Consider the following 27,490-nt stretch of genomic DNA (forward strand, 5'->3'; position numbering starts at 1 on the left):
AGCCTGTCTAGTGGATTTTTATTTTATTTTAGCACTGTTGTCGTGCGTTACCTGTGCTGCTCCACAGCCTGTCTAGTGTCGGATTCCCTGTTTGGGAATCCGCTAGCTTAGCGTAGCTACTAGCTCTTAGCCGTTTTAGCATGGCGGCTTCTCCTGTCTCTCCCGTACTTTTCTGCTCTGGGTGTGAAATGTTTAGTTATTCCTCGGCCTCTTTTAGCAGTAACGGTACATGTAATAAGTGCAGCTTATTCGTAGCTTTGGAGGCCAGGCTGGGCGAATTGGAGGCTCGGCTCCGCACCGTGGAAAATTCTACAGCTAGCCAGGCCCCTGTAGTCGGTGCGGACCAAGGTAGCTTAGCCGCCGTTAGTTCCCCCCTGGCAGACCCCGTGCAGTCGGGAAGGCAGGCTGACTGGGTGACTGTGAGGAGGAAGCGTAGCCCTAAACAGAAGCCCCGTGTACACCGTCAACCCGTTCACATCTCTAACCGTTTTTCCCCACTCGACGATACACTCGCCGAGGATCAAACTCTGGTTATTGGCGACTCTGTTTTGAGAAATGTGAAGTTAGCGACACCAGCAACCATTGTCAATTGTCTTCCGGGGGCCAGAGCAGGCGACATCGAAGGACATTTGAAATTGCTGGCTAAGGCTAAGCGTAAATTTGGTAAGATTGTAATTCACGTCGGCAGTAATGACACTCGGTTACGCCAATCGGAGGTCACTAAAATTAACATTGAATCGGTGTGTAACTTTGCAAAAACAATGTCGGACTCTGTTGTTTTCTCTGGGCTCCTCCCCAATCAGACCGGGAGTGACATGTTTAGCCGCATGTTCTCCTTGAATTGCTGGCTGTCTGAGTGGTGTCCAAAAAATGAGGTGGGCTTCATTGATAATTGGCAAAGCTTCTGGGGAAAACCTGGTCTTGTTAGGAGAGACGGCATCCATCCCACTTTAGAGGGAGCAGCTCTCATTTCTAGAAATCTGGCCAATTTTTTGGGATCCTCCAAACTGTGACTGTCTAGCGTTGGGACCAGGAGGCAGAGCTGTGGTCTTATACACCTCTCTGCAGCTTCTCTCCCCCTGCCATCCCCCTATTACCCCATCCCCGTAGAGACGGTGCCTGCTCCCAGACCACCAATAACTAGCAAAAATCTATTTAAGCATAAAAATTCAAAAAGAAAAAATAATATAGCACCTTCAATTGCACCACAGACTAAAACAGTTAAATGTGGTCTATTAAACATTAGGTCTCTTTCTTCTAAGTCCCTGTTGGTAAATGATATAATAATTGATCAACGTATTGATTTATTCTGCCTAACAGAAACTTGGTTACAGCAGGATGAATATGTTAGTTTAAATGAGTCAACACCCCCGAGTCACACTAACTGTCAGAATGCTCGTAGTACGGGCCGGGGCGGTGGATTAGCAGCAATCTTCCATTCCAGCTTATTAATTAATCAAAAACCTAGACAGAGCTTTAATTCATTTGAAAGCTTGTCTCTTAGTCTTGTCCATCCAAATTGGAAGTCCCAAAAACCAGTTTTATTTGTTATTATCTATCGTCCACCTGGTCGTTACTGTGAGTTTCTCTGTGAATTTTCAGACCTTTTGTCTGACTTAGTGCTTAGCTCAGATAAGATAATTATAGTGGGCGATTTTAACATCCACACAGATGCTGAGAATGACAGCCTCAACACTGCATTTAATCTATTATTAGACTCTATCGGCTTTGCTCAAAAAGTAAATGAGTCCACCCACCACTTTAATCATATTTTAGATCTTGTTCTGACTTATGGTATGGAAATAGAAGACTTAACAGTATTCCCTGAAAACTCCCTTTTGTCTGATCATTTTTAATAACATTTACATTTACCCTGATGGACTACCCTGCAGTGGGGAATAAGTTTCATTACACTAGAAGTCTTTCAGAAAGCGCTGTAACTAGGTTTAAGGATATGATTCCTTCTTTATGTTCTCTAATGTCATATACCAACACAGAGCAGAGTAGCTACCTAAACTCTGTAAGGGAGTTAGAGTATCTTGTCAATAGTTTTACATCCTCATTGAAGACAACTTTGGATGCTGTAGCTCCTCTGAAAAAGAGAGCTTTAAATCAGAAGTGTCTGACTCCGTGGTATAACTCACAAACTCGTAGCTTAAAGCAGATAACCCGTAAGTTGGAGAGGAAATGGCGTCTCACTAATTTAGAAGATCTTCACTTAGCCTGGAAAAAGAGTTTGTTGCTCTATAAGAAAGCCCTTCGTGAAGCTAGGACATCTTTCTACTCATCACTAATTGAAGAAAATAAGAACAACCCCAGGTTTCTTTTCAGCACTGTAGCCAGGCTGACAAAGAGTCAGAGCTCTATTGAGCTGAGTATTCCATTAACTTTAACTAGTAATGACTTCATGACTTTCTTTGCTAACAAAATTTTGACTATTAGAGAAAAAATTACTCATAACCATCCCAAAGATGTATCGTTATCTTTGGCTGCTTTCAGTGATGCCGGTATTTGGTTAGACTCTTTCTCTCCGATTGTTCTGTCTGAGTTATTTTCATTAGTTACTTCATCCAAACCATCAACATGCTTATTAGACCCCATTCCTGCCAGGCTGCTCAAGGAAGTCCTACCATTATTTAATGCTTCAATCTTAAATATGATCAATCTATCTTTGTTAGTTGGTTATGTACCACAGGCCTTTAAGGTGGCAGTAATTAAACCATTACTTAAAAAGCCATCACTTGACCCAGCTATCTTAGCTAATTATAGGCCAATCTCCAACCTTCCTTTTCTCTCAAAGATTCTTGAGAGGGTAGTTGTAAAACAGCTAACTGATCACCTGCAGAGGAATGGTCTATTTGAAGAGTTTCAGTCAGGTTTTAGAATTCATCATAGTACAGAAACAGCATTAGTGAAGGTTACAAATGATCTTCTTATGGCTTCGGACAGTGGACTTATCTCTGTGCTTGTTCTGTTGGACCTCAGTGCTGCTTTTGATACTGTTGACCATAAAATTTTATTACAGAGATTAGAGCATGTCATAGGTATTAAAGGCATTGCGCTGCGGTGGTTTGAATCATATTTGTCTAATAGATTACAGTTTGTTCATGTAAATGGGGAATCTTCTTCACAGACTAAAGTTAATTATGGAGTTCCACAAGGTTCTGTGCTAGGACCAATTTTATTCACTTTATACATGCTTCCCTTGGGCAGTATTATTAGACGGTATTGCTTAAATTTTCATTGTTACGCAGATGATACCCAGCTTTATCTATCCATGAAGCCAGAGGATACGCACCAATTAGCTAAACTGCAGGATTGTCTTACAGACATAAAGACATGGATGACCTCTAATTTCCTGCTTTTAAACTCAGATAAAACTGAAGTTATTGTACTTGGCCCCACAAATCTTAGAAGCATGGTGTCTAACCAGATCGTTACTCTGGATGGCATTTCCCTGATCTCTAGTAATACTGTGAGAAATCTTGGAGTTATTTTTGATCAGGATATGTCATTCAAAGCGCATATTAAACAAATATGTAGGACTGCCTTTTTGCATTTACGCAATATCTCTAAAATCAGAAAGGTCTTGTCTCAGAGTGATGCTGAAAAACTAATTCATGCATTTGTTTCCTCTAGGCTGGACTATTGTAATTCATTATTATCAGGTTGTCCTAAAAGTTCCCTAAAAAGCCTTCAGTTGGTTCAGAATGCTGCAGCTAGAGTACTGACGGGGACTAGCAGGAGAGAGCATATCTCACCCGTGTTGGCCTCCCTTCATTGGCTTCCTGTTAATGCTAGAATAGAATTTAAAATTCTTCTTCTTACTTATAAGGTTTTGAATAATCAGGTCCCATCTTATCTTAGGGACCTCATAGTACCATATTACCCCATTAGAGCGCTTCGCTCTCAGACTGCGGGCTTACTTGTAGTTCCTAGGGTTTGTAAGAGTAGAATGGGAGGCAGAGCCTTCAGCTTTCAGGCTCCTCTCCTGTGGAACCAGCTCCCAATTCAGATCAGGGAGACAGATACCCTCTCTACTTTTAAGATTAGGCTTAAAACTTTCCTTTTCGCTAAGGCTTATAGTTAGGGCTGGATCGGGTGACCCTGGACCATCCCTTGGTTATGTTGCTTTAGACGTAGACTGTGTTTCATAATTATTGTATGGCCTTGCCTTGCAATGTGGAGCGCCTTGGGGCAACTGTTTGTTGTGATTTGGCGCTATACAAGAAAAAAGTTGATTGATTGATTGATAACATGATTTATGAGGTCTAAAGCAAATTTAGCTTGTGATGATTGTGTCTACATTTTGGAAGTTTGAATCTTTGGTGTTAATTTATTGCGCATTTACTCTGAATAATCACTGGCAATACTGGCTCCGCCCCAATGCACAAACGTTTGGTTTGTCCACGCAATTTACTGCTGGTTATCTGGGATGTGAGTAAATCAGGCCCAAAGTGATTCAACCAAATGTCAGAATGTGAAGGTTTTATTTCTGTGTGAAATAAAACCTCTTCTGATGTCTCACATTTATCACATGTGCAGTGACTGAACGCTGCTTATCTGACGCTCGCCTTTACGCCCGTCAGCTGCCCCTGAAGAAACCGCGATGCTTCTCACACACACAAACACAAACAAAATGACAACATTAAAAATAATCCATCTAAAAAACAAAACAAAGGTTTTGGAATAAAGTCATAAAATCCCCCCCCCCATGTGAAAATTGAATATTGAAGTCGAACAAGGACGTGTCGCAGAGAAATTTCTAATCTGGAGGCAGATTAGAGAACAGAAAGGCGTCACTGCTGTTGAGAGCAGTTTGCTCGCTAACTATCTGATCAGCGTTCCTTAGGGAGCGTCGGAATAATGATCCGTCCTACATATATGATGGGATACCTGAGCAGGTGCTGCTTTGAGCACACGGTTGAAATCACATGATGCTTAAAATGTGCTTGTCATCTTCTCTCACTTCCAAAGTCTCGGTCTGGTGGTTGCTCAGACCCCGTTCAGACTGTGGTGGGCAAACCAGCTTGAGCAGGACTCAGGCTGCATCTGGCTCACACTGGATAGAGAGTTTTCTCAGAAGTGGGTTGAGCTGGATTTATCAAGGTGTGAAAGCAAATGTGGCCAGAATCCGGCCATCTTAGGGATCATGACACCAGACCCAGGATGTCAGTGTGTTGACAGTGTCCTCTCCACTGTGGCACCGTTCAGTGTGACTGCAATGGCCAAGAAAATCTTCCGAGCGCATTCCTGGTGTGTTCCCGGTGCATTCCCAGTGTGTTCCAGGTGTGTTCTTGGTGCGTTCCCGGTGTGTTCCCGGTGTGTTCTTAGAGCGTTCCCGGTGTGTTCCAGGTGTGTTTCAAGTGTGTTCCCGGTGCGTACCGGTGTGTTCCCTTCCATGCGTCAGGTCAAGGTCCCGCCCCCATGTGCTCACATCCAGATACATCTCTTTCGGCTCGAACTGGACTGAGTTTTGATGCATGTAGGACGAGCTGGGTTTGACAAACAGACTCTGAATGCATTACGGACTGAATCACTGGATTAACCAACCCCAGTCTGAATTGGGTCCAGGGGTACCGGTGAATGTCCTCTGGCACGTGTCCAGACATGTCCAGGATTAAATACATTAAAAAGTTGGTTCTATTGATCTGGCTCATCAAATTGACTTGGTCGCGGCCAGTCATTGCCAGTTTACTTCCGCGTCGGGTCCGTTGCTGGTGTGAAACTCCACGGCTGTCGGTGCATTTTACCATAGAGATACACTGTGTATGTGCGAGTGGTATTTGCTCTTGAATTCCAGATTTAAGTAATTATTTGTTTGAATTTGGTTACATTTCAGTTGTTGGGGCCTTAGAGTGGCCTTCAACTATTCAGAGGGTTTGGATCATATCAGTTGGGAGCGACATTATACCAAATTAGCAGCAGCAGGACTGACATCTCGTCCGTACCAACACAAAGCTGGACGATGGAAAAGTGATCCCACACAATGGCCAGATGTTCACTGAATAGCCTGATGTTTAATACTACCTCATAGGACACACACCAGGTATTTTTGTATTTTGTATCATTTATGTTGCGTACGCATTGTGAATTGCTGGTCTGCTCCAGCAGGGACCAGCTGCTGATTATTTTCCCCAAAGTGATGTATGATTGATGTGACACATAATCGTGCTTCATGATAGATTTTAATATTCTTTCTCCCTTTGTTGGTAAACCCACTGTCTCACATTGATAAGGCAATAAAAAAAACAAAACAGTGGTGAAAATGAAAAAACTTGCATCAATTTAGATTGTCCGCTGTGGACTGTTTACAATCCCCAAGTTGCTCCCGGTGTGTAGTGAGCGCCTTGTATGGCAGCACCCCCACATCGGGGTGAATGTGAGGCATTATTGTAAAGCGCTTTGAGCGTCTGATGCAGATGGAAAAGTGCTATATAAATACAGTCCATTTACCATTTAGCTGGCGTTGCTAAACACATCGCTAAGAGCCCACAGGCAGAGTTCGCGGATGTGCAACGGAATCAGTACAATCAAATCTGTCCTCAGTGTGTCCCCATTACATGTCCTTTGAAACTGGACATGTTGATGATGATGGTGTTTATTGTTTTAGAGTTGTCATGGTAACAGCCTGGACGGGACAGACTCATTGATCACTGCAGGACACAACAATCAATGAAATGACAAACAAACAAACAAACAACAAAAAACAAAACAAAATGAGTAATCAGTGGTGTGGTAATACGCGGTGGTTCTCTGCCTGCTGCACAAACACACACTGTTTCTCGAGATGGACACTCAGATTTCATTGTGGGGATGAGTTACGATGTAAAAAGTCACATTTTTTGTCTGCTTCCTGTGAACTGCGCTGGTCACGTTATAATTGTCAGAAGAGAAGAAAGCAGCGAAAAGCCTCTGAAGGAATCTGATCTGCAGACATAAAAACCCTTATCTCCAAAAGTCTGCTTTGTCACAATCTGCTCAACTCAGCCTGATTTTCTCAACAATTTGCATAAATGTAGCTGACTGTGTGCACTTTAATAAGAACTATAAAATATACTCAGCACATAACTGTGAACAACTTCAACCCGACCACTTAACAAGAGGAGGAAACATCTACAGAGCATCCAGAAAGTCTTCACAGCGCTTCACTTTGTCCACGTGTTGTTTTGTTACAGCCTTGGGAGAGGTGATGGTCTAGTGGTTAAGGTGTTGGGCTTGAGTCCAGAAGATAATGGATTCAAATCCCTGCCTGACTGGAAAATCACTCAGGGCCCTTGGGCAAGGCCTTTAATCCACTATTGCTCCCGGTGTGTAGTGAGCGCCTTGTATGGCAGCACCCTGACATCGGGGTGAATGTGAGGCATAATTGTAAAGCGCTTTGAGCGTCTGATGCAGATGGAAAAGCACTATATAAATGCAGTCCTTATTATATTTACCTTATTCCAAAATGGATGAATTTTTTTCCTCTCAAAACTCTACACACAACACCCCATAATGACATCATGAAAAAAGTTTTTTCTTTTAGAATTGTTTTGCCAATGTATTATTGATAATAATAAAAAAACAACTAAGAAATCACATGTACGTAAGTATTCACAGCCTTTGCTCAATACTTTGTTGATGTACCTTTGGCAGCAATTACAGCCTCAAGTCTTCTTGAATCTGATGCCACAAGCTTGTTGCACTTATCTTTGGGCAGTTTGGTCCATTCCTTTTTGCAGCACCTCTCAAGTTCCATCAGGTTGGATGGTGAGCGTCAGTGCACAGACATTTTCAGATCTCTCCAGAGATGTTCAATCAGATTCAGGTCTGGTCTCTGGCTGGGCCACTCAAGGACATTCACAGAGTTGTCCTGAAGCCACTCCTTTGATATCTTGGCTGTGTGCTTAGGGTCATTGTCCTGCTGAAAGATGAACTGTCGCCCCAGTCTGAGGTCCACAGTGCTCTGGAGCAGGTTTTTATCCAGGATGTCTCTGTACATTGCTGCATTCATCTTTCACTCAATCCTGACTAGTCTCCCAGTTCCTGCTGCTGAAAAACATCCCCACAGCATGATGCTGCCACCACCATGCTTCACTGTAGGGATGGTACCTGGTTTCCTCCAAACATGACGCCAAAGAGTTCAGTCTTTGTCTCACCAGACCAGAAAATTTTGTTTCTCATGGTCTGTGAGTCCTTCAGGTGCCTTTTGTCAAACTCCTGGTGGGCTGCCATGTGTCTTTTACTAAGGAGTGGCTTCTGTCTGGACACTGTACCATACAGGCCTGATTGGTGGATTGCTGCAGAGATGGTTGTCCTTCTGGAAGGTTCTCCTCTCTCCACAGAGGAATGCTGGAGCTGTGACAGAGTGATCAGCAGTTTCTTGGTCACCTTCCTGACTAAGGTCCTTCTTTCCCGATCGCTCAGTTTAGATGGGCGTCCAGCTCTAGGAAGAGTCCTGGTGGATCTGAAATTCTTCCATTTACAGATGATGGAGGCCACTGTGCTCATTGGGACCTTCAAAGCAGCAGAAATGTTTCTGTTTCCTTCCCCAGATTTGTGTCTCCAGACAATTTAGTCTCGGAGGTCTACAGACAATTCCTTTGACTTCATGCTTGGTTTGTGCTCTGACTGTCAACTGTGGGACCTTATATGTAGACAGGTGTGTCTTTCCAAATCATGTCCACTCAACTGAATTAATCCCAGGTGGACTCCAATTAAGCTGTAGAAACATCTCAAGGATGATCAGTGGAATCAGGAGGCACCTGAGCTCAATTTTGAGCTTCATGGCAAAGGTTGTGAATACTTATGTACGTGTGATTTCTTCTTCTTCTTCTCCTTCTTCTTGCTGCTCCTTTTAGGGGGTGCCATAGCAGATCAATTGTCATTATGAGGTATTGTGTGTAGAATTTTAAGGAAAAAAATGAACATCAATTTTGGAGGAAGACTGTAACATAACAAAATGTGCAAAAAAGTGAAGCGCTGTGAATACTTTCTGGATGCACCGTATTGGCACATACTAAACTTTATTTTTGTGCAACATGATCGTCATCTAATTACACTCTAAAAACAAGAATAAAACAAATAAATAAAAACATTTCCTGAAAATGCTCAGTGGATGATACTTTACATTTAGCAAATTAGAATGTGGATTTGGTCCTGGTTGTGGTTTTACTGTCTCAAATACTGACATTTTGTCTCTTGTGTCAGTGGTTTCTAAGCTAAGCTGTTTTTCTCAAAACTTCAGAGATAAGTTATCTTTCTCCAAACACATCTCCACGTGTAAAGACAGGAAATCAAAAAGCACAATGCCCACTCCACCAAGGGAGTGGCCAGAAGTGAGAAACCGGCTGCAACAGTGTAACGAGTGCTCAAAACTCTGTATTCAGTACTTGTATTTTTTTTTATCAGTATCACATTTTCAATACATTTTGTCAAGTGATAAAGAACATGGCAGTCATCCATGATTAACAAACGCGACAGAAAAACCTGGTGACCCCGATGTGAGAGTGGTTGGCTGATCTACTGGACAAGGATAAATTTCAGCAGGACAAACAGGCTGACCAACAACTACCAACAAAACTGTTTAAGGACCTGTGACCCACTCTTGGGCCGACTGTGCTGGAAATGATTAATATTTCTTTAACTTCTGGATTTGTTCCTAAATGTTTCAAATGCAGTGATTAAACTATTACTTAAGAAACCTAATCTTGACCCTAGTGTATTAAAAAACTATCGGCCAATATCAAATCTATCATTTTGTTCTAAAATTCTGGAAAAAGTGGTGTCACGGCAGGACTATCTATCTGGACTATCTTACTGAGAATAATCTTTTTGAGCCACTGCTGTCTGCTTTTAGAAAATATCATTGCACAGAGACGGCTCTCACTAAAGTGGTGAATGATCTTCTGCTTACAATGGATTCGGACACCATGACAGTTCTGGTGCTGTTAGATCTCAGTGCTGCGTTTGATACCATGGATCATCATATTCTACTTGATAGGCTGGAAAATCATTTTGGGATTACTGGGAATACTCTTGCATGGTTGACGTAATACTTGACCAGTTGTTCTCACTGTGTTTTGTATAGTAACACTACCTCTAACCTTAGTGACATGAAATTTGGGGTTCCACAGGGGTCCGTCTTAGGCCCCCTGCTTTTCTCCCTTTATATAGCACCCCTTGGGCACATATTGCAACGTTTTGGGATTACCTTTCACTGCTATGCTGATGATATTCAGTTATACATGCTGATAACTGCTGGTAATCTCATCCACATAAAATCCTTAAAAGATTGACTTGCATCAGTGAGAAGCTGGATGTCTAGAAACTTCCTACTTTTAAACTCTGATAAGACTGAAATGATGGTTCTTGGTCCAGTGAGACATCGGCATCAATTTGACCAGTTAATGCTTAGCCTAGGCTCGTGTGTCATACATCACACTGACAAAGTGAGGAACCTTGGGCTAATTTTTGATCCTATGTTGTCCTTTGACTTCCATATTAGAGATATTAAGAGGACTGCTTTCAAATCAGATTTTAAGGTTCTGCTACTAACCTATAAAACTGTTCACAGACTGGCACCTCCCTACTTAAACTCTACGTACTGGCCCAGGCTCTGTGTTCTCAGGGTGCAGGACTACTTTGTGTCCATAGGGTGAATAAAAAGTCTGTGGATCACAGAGCTTTCTCTTATCGTGCCCCTGTTCTGTTGAATGATCTCCCTACATCAATAAAACAGTCAGATTCTGTGGAGACTTTCAAGTCCAGACTTAAGACGCACTTATTTTCCCTTTTGTATGTCTAGCATACTGGCATAGTATGTTACTATGCTTCCTCTCCTTTTAATTCATATTATTAGCAGCGAACAGGTCTCGGCGTCGCTACAGCTGCTTTCTGGGTCTGTTAGTGAAGCTCAGTTCTAGCTGCCGGTGACCACCTTAATCTCTGCCGCGTTTTCTGCCTTCTATCAAACTTTTCAGAGTCTTCTAACTTTTTCTCTTATATGTTGGTTTTATGGTTTATCTGTGAAAAACAAGTGTCTGAATGACATCATCAGGATGTGCTGCAAAATTACCGGTGTCCAACTTATGGACCTCTGCTCTCTTTGAAAAATGCAGGTGGTCCAGAAACAAGTGCACAAAATCTTATCACAATCTGATCATGTACTTGGCAGTGAGTTTATATCCATGCCATCAGGTCGGTGGTATTATGTGTCGATTCGGAAAACAAACCGTTATGCAAATTATTTTATTCCTTCGGTCGTAAGGTTGCTAAATACCCAAGTGCAGATTGGGAATGTTTTTGCATATTGCTGTGCTGTCACTGGTTGTAATTATTGTGACTATTGTTGTTGTGATGATGATTGTGGATGTAAAATGGTTATTTATTCCTTATCTTTTTATCATATTTATTCTGTAAATGTTGACGGTCTGACTGTATAAATGAACTGCCCTTTTGGGATTAATGAAGTCACCTGAATCTGAATCTGTTCCCTGTCGATTTACTGCTGGTGAATCAGTGCCTCAGGTGCAGTTATTTTCTGAGGCACTGATGAGGCCTGTAATGGATGTTGGCCCTGCACCCCAGGACGCCAGACTGACCTCAGGAAGCCCTACCTGTTCACGACCCCCCCTTCATCCACCTGGAAGCACAGAGACTAAATACCCAAGATGGACTGCTTTTAATTTCAGTTAAGGACTCTGTTTTTTTTTCGGTTTTTGTTTCTTCTGTGTGTAAAGAAATTCTTGTAAATTTTGTAAAAAACCTTGTAACTGTTTGACTGACCTAAGCAGAGGGTCGCCCCTTTGAGTCTGGTCTGCTTGAGATTTCTTCCTCATTATCACCAGAAGGAGTTTTTTTTCTTACCACTGTCACCTGTGTTCTTGCTCTGGGGGGTTGGTAAGGTTGGACCTGACTCATGTGAAACGCCTTGAGGCAGCTTTGTTACGATGTGTTGCTCTATAGATAAAATAAATTAAAACTGAAAATGAATGTTTTCCATTTGTGCAATGGAAAGATTGAAGCCACGTTAGATGGTATCTTCCATCTTTCAACTCATGAAAATATGCATACCACTGCTCTCATCAATATTCACTATTTATATTATATTATATTATAATATATTGTGTCTGGAATCTGCTGACATCTGCTCCCACTGTGGATTTACCTTCCACATCTTTTCTACCTCTCTCTTCTTGTGTAGCTGCGGCAGCACGTTTCATGTCATGTGTTCATTTTTGTGTCTCTAAGCAAAATAAAACGGCTGTTATTCCACTTTAAATAGACCAAAGAAAATGACATATCTCACAAAAGAAGTGCATGAGGCCTTTTCGTTGGTGTCATTTGGTAAAGCGAATTGCAGAGAGCGTGCCAGTGTGTGTGTGTGTGTGTGTGTGTGAGGATTGTGGGATGTAAGAGGGCAGAGGTAAACAACACATGACATTTGGAAACCAGTTTGAAGGACTGACCTTTCTGCCGGAGTCCTTGTTTCCACACTCCCCCTTGTCATACCACCACTTGTTTTTCAACTTGTCTAAGACGGCTTGTTCATTGAGCTTCAGTACGGCTAGGTTTACCGGGATTCTTCAATGGACCAGGGAGGGGAGGGGGTGGGTGGGAATAACATAAATAACATTATGTAACTCCATGTTATCTTATGTTATTGATCAGCTGCACAGTAACAAGGCCGCGGAGGCTACAGCAGCAGCGACGGTGGCAGCTTTAGCAAGAATTGGCATTAGCAGATGCTACAGAGAACACGTCAAGAAGGACAGACAAAAAAACTAAAAGAGGTCCAACCACACAGAAGAGTGTTGTGCAGAGTGTGTAGGCTCAAAGTGATATGCTTTAATACTCCATCTGGCTGGACCTGGCCTGACTCCCTATAGGTGCGAGATGTGTATTACTATATCACTTTGGGTAACCGGCAAGAGCTCAAAACACTCCAGGACGTTTGGTTTAACGGAGTCAGACTGCTGTGTCTGCGCGTGGAGGAGGAGGGAGGGTCCACTCAGCACCCTGCAGGGGAGGTCTTATACTAACACTGCTTCCACAAACACAGGAGGACATCTGTTACAAGAGCATCAAAGGCTGATCCAAAAGATCCAAAGCCTCTGAAAACCAGCCTGCTTCAAAGTCAAACTCTGTCCAATACAGCAGGTGCACAAAGTGCAGTCAGCGTGTTGTTTTACGATTCTTCCACACAGTCTCTGAAATGACTAGCAGACGACTCCCACTGATCATGTGACCATCCGGAACCACCTGAGGGAGTTTTTCCTCACAGAGGTGCTTGCTCGCGGGTGCTGGGTCAGGTTTAAAACTGACTCGTTTGTTGGACCTCAGAGTGACTCATGTTGTGATTTAGAGCTACAGTATATAAACAGTGCACTTTACACCGCGTTTTAAGACTACGGGTCAAGTGGTTTTACTAGTTTGGGAGGTTCTGTGATGTACACTCATGCAACTTATATAACAGAATAATAATAATAATAATATATCTAAAAATATGTAATGTCTACAATAGTAATAATCTAATAATACTAGTAGTAGCAATAATAATAATAATAATATAATAATAATAATAATAGTAGTAGTAAAAAAGCAAGTCTCTTCGGCTGCTCCCTTGTTTGCAGTCGGGGTCGCCAAAGCAAGTCCAAGTTTTGAGGGTTGTGAATGCAGCAAAAACACTAAATAAAGTAATAGATGGACGGGTCAAAATATGGATAAAAAGGGGTCAACCCTCAAAAAATTGCTAGAAAATGTTCTTTTGTTGATTTTGGTTCCATGATGTGTGTAGAATAAAATATTAAAAGTTTACCAAATTTGAAGTTACTGAAAGTGGGTAAAATTGGGTCTATTCCAATATGGCTGCCATAATTGGACAAGTGTTATCAAATGCTTCTTTGTTCGTAACTTGGTCAATTTTTGTCCAAAAATTATAGAGTTAGAATGTTTTCCTATGTTTTGGAGGTTGACCTTTCAATTGAAATTGGTTTCAGTTGGATACAGCATTGCTCTAGGGGTGTATTTGGGGTACCCCACCCCAAAATGGGATTTTGGCTGACATTCAGACAATTAGTTTTTTTAGTTTATTTTATAAACATTGATAAATGAATAAACACCAAGAATAGAATGAAAGAATAGAATAGAATGAAAGATCTGATAAAAAGAATGTTATAGTCAGCACTCTGTGGAATAACAGGGATTTATTTATTTATGGCCAGAACGTGTCCGGTGTCATCTACGGGATCTTTCCGCTGCTAATAATTATGAAACAAACTCAAACAGAACAAGACTAAAGTCTTTTTCCGACATGGAACTCGAGCATATTTTAATAAAGCGATAGTCCTACTCAGGTGTTCTCTCTGAATTCATCATCGTTAATGTTGTCTGGCAGCTCCACCTGTTTAATCAATACTCAAATCTTTGTGACATTAAAGCAGAATAAAAATCAAATAAGCATTTGGTTTTCAGTTTCACCTCCCCTGAAGGCCTTCTGTCATCATTTTGTCGTCTTTTTGGCAACATTATTCAAAAACCACTGAACTAAATTTGATGAAACCTTTAATTCAGCTTGTGAGCAGGTGACGTTGCATTTAGGGGTGGAGCTAGATAAAGGGGTGGAGTCAGGTTATTTTTTTGACATTGTGTTTTGGAAGCTGTGGACACTCTGAGGTCTTAGTTGCTAAAAGTATAGGGCAAACACCAAATGTTTCGTAAACAGCCAATAACTGAAACCTCATTTTTTTTCACGGCGTTTTTTTGAAAACCCTCCACCACATGAGCCAATCGGGAATCAGAGGTTTAAATGGTGAGTAACTGATGGCATCGATACAGCAGTGAATGACACCAAACGGTTCGGGCGGTACCAGCTGGAGTGTTTGGTGTCAGAGCGGTGGGTCGTTGCCGGTTACCCTGGAGTGCCATTACCCTTTGGGGTTATGGTGCGCTGACCTTGGAGTCCCCTCCCCCGATGCCGCACTCTCCCTTGTCATACCACCATCTGTTTTTCAATTTGTCCAACAGGCCCTGCTCGTTCAGTTTTAACACTGCCAAGTTAACGGGGTTTCTACGGGGATGATAGCAACAATAAGGATAGAAAGGAACCGGGTGTTAATGAGCAGAGGACTACGAGGCCAACACAGCAAACATCAAGCGTCATCATTAAATCCAATGAGACCTTCACTGCTCTTCAACCCAGACTTTTTTAAAAAGCTGTTTTTCTGTAGAGAAAGTTAACGTCATCACAAAGCAAAATTGACCAAATATAACAAGTGCAATTTGTGTGACCGCGTTTGCTCACTAGCTTCACCAGGTTGGCCTTACAGAGTTCCATCATAATGTGTCTGTGATTGTTTAAACACAACACTGTATCTTCTATACCAGTCAACACTGGATTTTTTCCCATCATTCTTTACTCCAGCACCTGATGAACGAAGATTTGTTGCCTACAGAGAAAGTTTGGTCTTCTGAGGAACCTTCAGTGGCTCCTGCAATCTGCACAGTCCATCCCACAATACTGTAGCTGGTCATTAAGTCCTGAGCCCCACTGGGTCAGTGCTTATCCTCAGATACTGTAGCCGGAAGTGGATGAGAGTCTTTGGCTCTCCCTGGACTGGATATCAGTTCATTGCAGGTTACTTCCCCAGCCAAGACCAGAACCCATTTACAGCTGAGTAGACTGGGACAAAGCAGATGAAGGGTTGTGTCCAAGGACACAGACAGGAAGCGTGACCAGGACTATAGTCCAATTCTTTCACCACTGACCTGCCATTGATTGATGCACAAAAGTCTAAATAAATTCACCTTTGTTCTTGGTGCCGTTTGGATAAATTGGAGCTAAAATCTTTTTTGGAATAAAGCAAATATCATTTAAATATCAAATAATTAATAATAATAATATCAGTAATCAATTTTTGACAGTTTGATGTAGTTTACACTTTATGACTCAGATGGATTCTAACCTGCATTTTAAACTCCAGCAGACATTTCATCTAAATTCACCTCTTGTGTTTCATAGAAAACACGTCTAGCACAGAGGACACTGTGTCTGAAGTCCGAGTTAAACCTGAAGAACATGAGGTTTGTTTTGTCATGTCAGTTTGACCAAAGCAGATGGTCACCTCACTGAGTCTGTTCTGCTTGAGCTTTCTTCGTGTAAAATAAATAAATAAATAATAATAATAATAAAAAACACACTACCACTGATACCAGTGTGCCTGCTCGGGGGCTGGGTAAGGCCTAGACAGGACTCAGGTATAGACAGGACTCAGGTTCAGCACATCATGGTGACCTCTGCTATAACTTTGTGTTGCATAAATAAACTGAATAAATGGAAACGAGAACCAAGGTCTGCATGTGAACCTCCCAATGAACAACATGAAAATTACGTTCAAAACAATTCCACCAAATTTCCAAATGTTGGATGTTGGAGCGACGCAAAAGGAAGACTTTAGGACAGAGGACGAGAAGGACAAGGAAAACACAAATCCACTGTGATAACGGGCACAATATATCCAAAAGTCCCAGTGGTTCTTCATTTTTGGTGGTGAGTTTCAGAACAGTCTATAGTATCATGAGAAAATGGAAAACTACAAACTGGCAGCCACTGGAGATGATCAATGAAGCCAGCTGTGGTTGGTTTCTCCTCCCTTTGAGGAATTATTGGTGTGGAGGCAGAGCTGTGATTTGTGATGTTTGTTAATGGTTTAAAGGTTTGATGTGTCTTTTTGGTCATATGTTGAAGTGACACTCAGACACACACTCCTGATCCATGATATCACACCATTAGTTGCTGGGTAGCTCCACGAGACCGTCACCTCTGTTACTGCTTTCAGTGGTCCTGTTGTCATCAAGCCGTCCCACCAACATCTTAATGGGATGAAGAAACAATGGACAAAGCTTGATTCTGTGGGACAGTTGGATCACAGCAGGACCACTGATAGCTGGAACGGATGTGACAGTCTCATGGAAGTGACCCACTGTAACCCTCGAGTTGAGGAAGGTGTGTGGTTCATCAAACCAGGATTCAAACCACTCCAAGTGTCTGAAGGTCTATAAGATCATCACACTCTGCCAGTAGAGCAAGTGGCTGAGTGGATAATGAGATGGCCTGCCAATATATAGACCAGTGTTTGAATCCTGCTCATGCTACCCGTTTGTATCCGTGGACAAGACACTTAATCAACATGGTCTCAGTCTAGGGTGTCAAAATCCAACTCCTCATCTGTGTCATGACACCTGGGTAACAGATGAAGTTGGAGATTGCCTGTTGGGGTGAAATATGGTGGGGACCTTGTGTGCCCCGTGGCCAGCAGCCATGAAGGTCCAACAGGAACCCACACCTGATGGCTAACAGGGCTCAAGTGAAACAAGAAGTCCTTAACGGTGGATCAGGTGGAGGAAGTGATGTCTTGTAATTGGACCACCGTGAAGACTTGTCAAGGACTGGGTGTTTGATGGAGTGTGACGACTTTCCCACATTAAACAAATTTGTGCACAGGCATCTCTGGATTGAACTTGGATGTAGAATTTCACCATCCTGCCCATGAATCCACCAAGAGACAAGCTTCCTCACCACTGGGGGGCTACCATGATGACACTGTGTCAGTCCACCCAGCTGTAAATGGTACCGGCCTCCGCTGGTGAAGTGACCTACGTGGGACTGGCACCCTGTCCGGGGGGGAATCATATATTCTCAACTGCTTGGCCCAACTGAGACAGCATCTCTACATCTGGAGGTCCCAGGTGTTGGACTGTGGCTGCCTACTGCCCCTAGTGGTTGGATTAGGATAGTTAAATACAGAGGACAAATTTCGCTGCATATACAGGGTGTCTCAAAAAAAAATGTACCCAAAAGTATTTTAACAGCACAGAAAATTCAATCAATATTATCAGACATTTTCTGTATGAACATGTGGCGGAAGCAGGTCATTTTTCTCCCCAATGCACCATTTTTCATTCAGTCTTTCCTTTTTGATGTTTTAATCTTTCATCTTTTACACCCCATGATTAATGTAACCTCCTCGACTGAAGTTTCATAAGAAACAAATCATCCGTCTCCAGTTTTCCGGAAAACCACCTAACAAATTCATGTCTCCTTGCCGTTTGCTGGGGAGTTAGTTTGCTCTGAGACTGAATTTTATCTGGAAAGAGATGCAACTCAGCCCTTAGGATGTGCTGCACAGAACTCCATGAGTTTTGTTCTCTGAATTAGGGTCAACTTTCAGAACGCTGGCACCAGACTTCTGACACGTAGCAGAAGGTCTGAACATATCACACCCATTTTGGCATCTTTGCACTGGCTCCCTGTCTCTGTGAGAGCAGATTTTAAGGTTTTGTTATTGACTTATAAGGTTGTTCATGGACTGGTGCCATCTTATCTGGCTGATCTGGTGAACTCTACGTGCCAGCCCGGGCTTTGCGGTCGCAGGATGCGGGACCTCTCTGTGTTCCCAGGGTGAAGAAGAAGTCAGCAGGTCAAAGAGCCTTTTCTCATCGTGCACCCGCTCTGTGGAACAGTCTTCCTGCGACCGTGAGGCAGTCTGAGTCCGTGGACATTTTTAAGTCAAGACTCAAAACCTATTTTTATTCTCTTTCTTATGAATAGTTTTTATTTGTATTTGTTTTATTATTTTACTTCTGTTTTTATTTATGTATTTGAATTTTTTTTTAATTCATTTGTAATTATTTATTAAATTTTATGTTGACTTGTTTTATGTAAGGCGCCTTGAGATGGCTTTTGCTGTGATTTGGCGCATTATAAGCTAATTAAATTAAATTAAACTATGGCATTTTTCCTGAACTTTAATGTCTTGCAGAACAAACTTTAGAGTACCTGAAATGAGAAGAATAACTTTATTTCCCAGTAAAGCCATTTTTGTGTACTTTTGGGTACATTTTTTGAGACGCCCTATATGCGAAATGATCATCATTATTATTATAGAATCTGGAGATAAGCGTCGTCACCAGCGAGTCTCGGGTTCTTTATCAGACTACTTCTGCTTCTCTGTAATGAGCTGGAAGCAATAATAAATGTAGCGAGCAGAAATGTTCTGGAGCAGAAACGCTGAGTGTGAGGGTGTCCTGTGCAGAAATAATAAAGAAAAGTAACCTTTTAATTTGGTCTGGGCTGAAAAACAGATCAGTACTGGGCAGCAAAACAACACTTGCATACAAATCTGATAAATAAAGGAAGAACAACAGTTAAATGTTCCACGTGGACATGTGGATGGATTCAACGTCCACCTGCAGACACGTGATGCCTTCTGTTTGTCCACAGTCATGTGGTGATCTTTGTTTTGCAGAGTTTCCTGTTGTTCTCCTTTATGAACCAGTCAGAGTTACGAGGCGGCGCTGATGCTTCTGTGTCAATGAATCAAAGCACCGAGTCGAGCAGCTTCAGCTGTTCACAGCAATCAAATGACACCAGAGTTTTGTTCCAAACTGCACGAAAAAGAAGTCCAGGTAAAATCTGCTCAGAAACTCCGTCAAACATTTTTCAAACAGAATTTGTAATCATTGTTTTTGAATCTGGAATGACGACGTCCTGCTCCATGTGCACCTGATCCCACGAGACAGACTCGGTCCTGATCAGACCTCAGCTGAAGTGCAGCAGATCAGTGTGAGAATCACTCAGGTGATGATACAAACACCAAATTTTGTATAAATACTTCAAGAAAAAGCTGTTAGCCACATGAAATTTAGGGCAGAATATATATATATATATATATATATATATATATATATATATATATATATATATATATACATATGTTGAAGTCATTTTTATGCACTGTTTTGGGCGCAAACCAAACTCCATCACAGAGACTCTCTGTGTTCTACGCTGACCTAGTTTAACCCACAACCCACTGTGGTTTACTGCGGTGTGGCCATCGTTGTGCACAAGCAACTGCCTGGACCCACAGGTCAGAGTTCAGTAAACAGGGAGCACTCGTGTCCATCCAAAGGACACAGCTGACTTCAAAAACAAAAGTCACTTTATTAGGTACACCTGGCTGGCGCTGGGGTTTGACCCCCTTTTGCCTTCAGAACTGCTTTAATTCTTCATGGCACAGAGTCAACAAGGTTTTGGAAATGTTCCTTAGAGATGCTGGTCCATATTGACATGATGACATCACACAGTCCATTCTGACCTCTGACATCAAGGCATTTTCATCCACAGCTGTCGCTCACTGGATATCTTCTCTTTTTTGGACCATTCTCAACCCTAGAGATGGTTGTTGGTAAAAATCTCAGTAGCTCAGCGGTTTCTGAAATACTCAAACCAGCCCATCTGGCACCAATAACCAATTTGACGTTCAAAGTCATTTAAATCCACTTTCTTCCCCATTCTGATGCTCGGCTTGAACTTCAGTAAGTCGTCTTCACTGTGTCTAGATGACTAAATGCACTGAGTTGCTGCCATGTGATAACAAGCAGCTGAACAGGTGTGCCTAATAAAGTGGCCAGTGAGTGTATATAGAAGCCAACTCGGCACTGGACCTGACTGGAGAATCACGGTCATTTAGACAAGATCCTGGTTGCTGTACCTGCATGAAGCAACTTTGTATTAAAAGTTGTCCCACATTATTTTCGCTGCTTAAATGTCATTAGGAGAATGTTTTATCTGAAAACAGGCAGCAGCGTGGTGACGTCACAACAGCGCAAAGGATTCTGGGCTGTCCAACTCTTTTTGAGTCAGCTGTGTCTTGTCGTGGACGCGGGTAATGAGACACGGTTAAGCGCTCCTGACCAATAATCAGATGGTCAGACTGATTTCATGCATGTCATTAAGTCCGGTCTCCCCTCGTTGAAGGCGTCACACTGAACTGAGTGTGTTTTTACTTCACTCCGAAAACAGAGACATGAAGAAAAGCGAGAACAGGGTGGCACAGCGTGCACGTAGACAGAGGCACTGGCTGAGTGTCTTTGATGTGTCCTCCTCAACCTGTCAGGAAAACGTAAGTTCATCATTTTGTACAGGTTAGCTAAACTTGTAATGACGATTAGCCCGGCGTTTGCCGACAGACGGGGAAAAGTTGATTGATCCTGGCTGGGACCAAAGTCCACAACTCTGCAGGAGCTCAGTCACCATCAGTCGGCAACGCTGATTTCTGTTGTGGGCCCAGAAAAATTTCAACATGCTTAAAATCTTTGACGTTCATGCTACTGCTATGTCAATTCTGCTAATACGGTGTTACTGTTCGCCTCTGCCGGCTAACATCAGAGGCTTGACTGGATGCACCTCCTCCTCTGGATCCCTCGTGCTTGACGGAATATGTAGGACCTCTCGACGACGCACCCATAAAGCAGTCAGAGTTACGTTGCGTTTTTACAGGCTACATCACATGACATCTCAAACATCGAGTCACCAATCAGCTCACTACAGCTCTGCGGAGTACACTACCAAAGTGCCCGCTCTCCAACGGCAAAAGTTTAACTATGTCCAATAGCAAGTCAGTGCAGTGTCGCCACATGTCCCCCTCTGTTGACCTGTGTTGAAAACAGGACATCTGGACCCCTGAGATGAACCGTCTCTGGAGTTTCACAGAGATTTTTGAGAATCTGCTGTGTTGGGCGGCGTCAGACACTTCACGTTACTGTGGGAACAGACATTACGTTAGCGTGTCCATACACATTTCTGAAAATAGTATGGAAGGAATAGCTAATGTGGTGCATTACATTTTCTGACACAGTTGCACAGTTCTGGGTTCACGACGTACAGTTTGAGCGGTCAAGTCGCAGCTGACCGTTGGACCATCCAGTGTTCGGACATAACTTGCGAATTTTGGCTTTACATCATTGGCGATTTACTCGTACAGTTTGAGTTGGAATTGAGCTCAAAGATTGTTAATCTGCACAATCTGCGCCCAGGAATGCTCTGTGGGTTTGGAACCGGACTGGAGACTGAGCAGACTTCTAACCAATCACAGCGTCTCTGGAGTCTGACGCACAGTGTGAGGTGACGCACTGAGTCTTTTCCAAGATGGTAACATTTCAATCTGGTTTGTTTCTGGCTGATCTGATCTGGACTCAAAGTGGGATTAAAAACTACTTTGTTTTCAATAACGAATCAGTCTGGTTTTTTTTTGTACCAATGCTGTTTTAGAACAAAACTCTCCAACGTCTTCTAGAGAAAGCAGTCAGACTGTACATTCTGCAAAAGATGGACAGAAAGAAAACAGTTTAAAAAGGGTGAAAGTTCATGGAAGGTGTGGACCCAGAGACAGAGCAGTGCCGTCACAGCGCCACCAGCAGCTCAAATCCACTGTCTGTCAACTTTCTGTTGCGTTCAGCAGGAAGTTGTGAGTTGATATTTTTGGCATGTAAAGGCGACTGAACAGGAAGCTCAGCGCTCACGCCGGCGGCAGAAGACTGTTGCTAGGCAACTGACCACAAAAACGGCCGTCTCCTTGTCCTCTTTTCAAAAATAGTGAATGACTGCTCTGCATTTCAGCTCTCAGCCGCAGAGGTGAGCGACGTCCAGAGCCGCTACAACATCCCACAAAATGATTTTAAAAAGGGGTGGAATATCACCAATTAGCACCTGAAGTTATTCTGTCAAAAACACACGGAAACACAGGCATGAAAATAATGAGATTTAATATTTGTGGTCTAAATCTTGCAGTGAGGTCGTTGCTGTGACTCTGGGTCGACTGTAAAGTGCTGAAGCCAAAAAACAAAACCAAACAAACAAACAAAACAACAAAACATGTCTTTCAGAAAATCCCACAAAAACAAAAATGACACAGACGAATGAAACGTGGAGAAGAACAACTTTAAACTGCTGCTGTCAGGAAAAAATAGAAGGTTTGGCTCATAGCTGAGATAAAGCTGGACTTTTACTTTTAAACCAGCCCAGGACCACATAAACCAGTCCACAACCACAAAAACCAGCCCAGGACCACATAAACCAGTCCAGGACAACATAAACCAGTGCAGGAAGACATAAACCAGTCCAGGACGACATAAACCAGTCCAGGACAACATAAACCAGTCCACAACCACAAAAACCAGCCCAGGACCACATAAACCAGTCCACGACAACATAAACCAGTCCACGACCACAAAAACCAGCCCAGGACAACATAAACCAGTGCAGGAAGACATAAACCAGTCCAGGACGACATAAACCAGTCCAGGACAACATAAACCAGGCCACGACCACAAAAACCAGCCCACGACCACATAAACCAGCCCACGACCACATAAACCAGCCCACAACCACATAAACCAGCCCAGGAAGACATAAACCAGTCCAGGACGACATAAACCAGTCCAGGACGACATAAACCAGCCCACGACAACATAAACCAGCCCAGGAAGACATAAACCAGTCCAGGACGACATAAACCAGTCCGCGACCACATAAACCAGCCCAGGACAACATAAACCAGCCCAGGAAGACATAAACCAGTCCAGGACGACATAAAACAGTCCGCGAACACATAAACCGGCCCACGACCACATAAACCAATCCAGGACAACATAAACCAGCCACGGCCACATAAACCAGCCCACGACCACAAAAACCAGCCCACAACCACATAAACCAGTCCAAGACAACAAAAACCAGGCCACGACGACATAAACCAGTCCACAAGCACAAAAACCAGCCCAGGACCACATAAACGAGCCCAGGACAACATAAACCAGTCCAGGACAACATAAACCAGTCCACAACCACAATAACCAGCCCAGGACAACATAAACCAGTCCAGGACAACATACACCAGGCCACGACCACAAAAACCAGCCCACGACCACATAAACCAGCCCACGACCACATAAACCAGCCCAGGACAACATAAACCAGCCCAGGAAGACATAAACCAGGCCAGGACGACATAAACCAGTCCGCGACCACATAAACCAGCCCACGACCACATAAACCAATCCAGGACAACATAAACCAGCCACGGCCACATAAACCAGCCCACGACCACAAAAACCAGCCCACAACCACATAAACCAGTCCAAGACAACATAAATCAGCCCACGACAACAAAAATCAGCCCAGGACAACATAAACCAGCCCACGACCACATAAACCAGTCCAGGACAACATAAACCAGTCCACGACCACACAAAACCAGTCCATGACCACATAAACCAGCCCAGGACAACATAACCAGTCCAGGACAACATAAACCTGCCCAAGATGACATAAACCAGTCCGCAACCACATAAACCAGCCCAGGACAACATAAACCAGCCAGGACAACATAAACCAGTCCAGGACAACATAAACCAGCCCAGGACAACATAAACCAGTCCACAACCACAAAAACCAGCCCAGGACCACATAAACCAGCCCAGGATAACATAAACCAGTCCAGGACAACATAAACCAGTCCACAACCACATAAACCAGCCCAGGACCACATAAACCAGCCCAGGACAACATAAAACAGCCCACAACCGCAAAAACCAGCCCACGACCACATAGACCAGTCCAGGACAACATAAACCAGCCCACGACCACATAAACCAGCCCAGGACAACATAACCAGTCCAGGACAAAATAAAAAAGCCCACAACCACAAAAACCAGCCCACGACCACAAAAACCAGCCCACGACCACATAAACCAGTCCATGACCACATAAACCTGCCCAGGACGACATAAACCATTCCAGGACAACATAAACGAGCCCAGGACAACATAAACCAGTCCAGGATGACATAAACCAGTCCGCGACCACAAAAACCAGCCCAGGACAACATAAACCAGCCACGGCCACATAAACCAGCCCACGACCACAAAAACCAGCCCACAACCACATAAACCAGTCCAAGACAACATAAATCAGCCCACGACAACAAAAATCAGCCCAGGACAACATAAACCAGCCCACGACCACATAAACCAGTCCAGGACAACATAAACCAGTCCACGACCACACAAAACCAGTCCATGACCACATAAACCAGCCCAGGACAACATAACCAGTCCAGGACAACATAAACCTGCCCAAGATGACATAAACCAGTCCGCAACCACATAAACCAGCCCAGGACAACATAAACCAGCCAGGACAACATAAACCAGTCCAGGACAACATAAACCAGCCCAGGACAACATAAACCAGTCCACAACCACAAAAACCAGCCCAGGACCACATAAACCAGCCCAGGATAACATAAACCAGTCCAGGACAACATAAACCAGTCCACAACCACATAAACCAGCCCAGGACCACATAAACCAGCCCAGGACAACATAAAACAGCCCACAACCGCAAAAACCAGCCCACGACCACATAGACCAGTCCAGGACAACATAAACCAGCCCACGACCACATAAACCAGCCCAGGACAACATAACCAGTCCAGGACAAAATAAAAAAGCCCACAACCACAAAAACCAGCCCACGACCACAAAAACCAGCCCACGACCACATAAACCAGTCCATGACCACATAAACCTGCCCAGGACGACATAAACCATTCCAGGACAACATAAACGAGCCCAGGACAACATAAACCAGTCCAGGATGACATAAACCAGTCCGCGACCACAAAAACCAGCCCAGGACAACATAAACCAGCCAGGACAACATACACCAGCCCACGACCACATAAACCAGCCCACGACCACATAAACCAGTCCAGGACAACATAAACCAGCCCACGACAACATAAACCAGCCCAGGACAACATAACCACTCCAGGACAAAATAAAAAAGCCCACAACCACAAAAACCAGCCCACGACCACAAAAACCAGCCCACGACCACATAAACCAGTCCAGGACTACATAAACCAGCCCAGGACGACATAAACCATTCCAGGACAACATAAACAAGCCCAGGACAACATAAACCAGTCCAGGATGACATAAACCAGTCCGCGACCACAAAAACCAGCCCAGGACAACATAAACCAGCCAGGACAACATACACCAGCCCACGACCACATAAACCAGCCCACGACCACATAAACCAGTCCAGGACAACATAAACCAGCCCACGACCACATAAACCAGCCCACGACCACAAAAACCAGCCCAGGACCACATAAACCAGTCCAGGACAACATAAACCATCCCACGACAAAATTAATCAGCCCAGGACAACAAAAAACAGCCGACGACAACATAAAACAGCCCACAACCACAAAAACCAGCCCACGCCCACATAAACCAGCCCACGACCACATAAACCAGTCCAGGACAACAAAAACCAGCCCAGGACCACATACACCAGCCCAGGACAACATAAACCAGTCCAGGACAACATAAACCAGTCCGCAACCACATAAACCAGCCCAGGACAACATAACCAGTCCAGGACAAAATAAACCAGGCCACAACCACAAAAACCAGCCCACGACCACAGAAACCAGCCCACGACCACATAAACCAGTCCATGACCACATAAACCAGCTCAGGACAACATAAACCATTCCAGGACAACATAAACGAGCCCAGGACAACGTAAACCAGTCCAGGATGACATAAACCAGTCCGCGACCACATAAACCAGCCCAGGACAACATAAACCAGCCCAGGAAGACATAAACCAGCCACGGCCACATAAACCAGCCCAGGACAACATAAACCAGTCCAGGACGACATAAAACAGTCCGCGAACACATAAACCGGCCCACGACCACATAAACCAATCCAGGACAACATAAACCAACCACGGCCACATAAACCAGCCCACGACCACAAAAACCAGCCCACAACCACATAAACCAGTCCAAGACAACAAAAACCAGGCCACGACCACATAAACCAGTCCACAACCACAAAAACCAACCCAGGACCACATAAACGACCCCAGGACAACATAAACAAGTCCAGGACAACATAAACCAGTCCGCAACCACAAAAACCAGCCCAGGACAACATAAACCAGTCCAGGACAACATACACCAGGCCACGACCACAAAAACCAGCCCACGACCATATAAACCAGCCCAGAACAACATAAACCAGCCCAGGAAGACATAAACCAGGCCAGGATGACATAACCCAGGCCAGGACGACATAAACCAGTCCGCGACCACATAAACCAGCCCACGACCACATAAACCAATCCAGGACAACATAAACCAGCCACGGCCACATAAACCAGCCCACGACCACAGAAACCAGCCCACAACCACATAAACCAGTCCAAAACAACATAAATCAGCCCACGACAACAAAAATCAGCCCAGGACAACATAAACCAGCCCACGACCAGACAAACCAGCCCACGACCACATAAACCAGTCCAGGACAACATAAACCAGCCCACGACCACATAAACCAGCCTAGGACAACATAAACCAGTCCACGACCACACAAAACCAGTCCATGACCACATAAACCAGCCCAGGACAACATAACCAGTCCAGGACAACATAAACCAGCCCAGGACGACATAAACCAGCCCAGGACAACATAAACCTGCCCAAGATGACATAAACCAGTCCGCAACCACATAAACCAGCCCAGGACAACATAAACCAGCCAGGACAACATAAACCAGTCCAGGACAACATAAGCCAGCCCA

The 27,490-nt window shown here is 43.7% G+C and overlaps 1 protein-coding gene and 1 long non-coding RNA gene across 5 annotated transcripts in view; both read right to left on the reverse strand.

Moving 5' to 3' along the window:
* Positions 1-27,490, reverse strand: part of gria1b (glutamate receptor, ionotropic, AMPA 1b) — a 163,532-nt gene that overhangs the window by 17,904 nt on the left and 118,138 nt on the right. Inside the window, exons 16-17 of one of the 4 annotated variants that reach the window (XR_004562544.1) lie at positions 14,938-15,052; positions 12,453-12,567 (exon numbers count right to left, since the gene is read on the reverse strand). Coding sequence is in view for 3 of the 4 variants with exons in the window: in XM_034177631.1 (XP_034033522.1) it covers positions 14,923-15,052 (130 nt within the window). In the remaining variant the exon portion in view is untranslated. Of the gene's footprint in view, positions 1-12,448; positions 12,568-14,913; positions 15,053-27,490 lie in introns of those variants that run through there. The other 3 variants (XM_034177631.1, XM_034177629.1, XM_034177628.1) reach the window with 3 other exon arrangements.
* Positions 6,996-7,490, reverse strand: LOC117516793. The gene is made up of 2 exons (XR_004562545.1): positions 7,440-7,490; positions 6,996-7,179 (listed from the first exon to the last, which is right to left on the reverse strand). It is a non-coding gene; the product is annotated as an uncharacterized LOC117516793 (long non-coding RNA).

The sequence above is a fragment of the Thalassophryne amazonica genome, chromosome 9 (genome assembly GCF_902500255.1).
Source record: "Thalassophryne amazonica chromosome 9, fThaAma1.1, whole genome shotgun sequence".
NCBI classification, from domain to species: Eukaryota; Metazoa; Chordata; class Actinopteri; order Batrachoidiformes; family Batrachoididae; genus Thalassophryne; species Thalassophryne amazonica.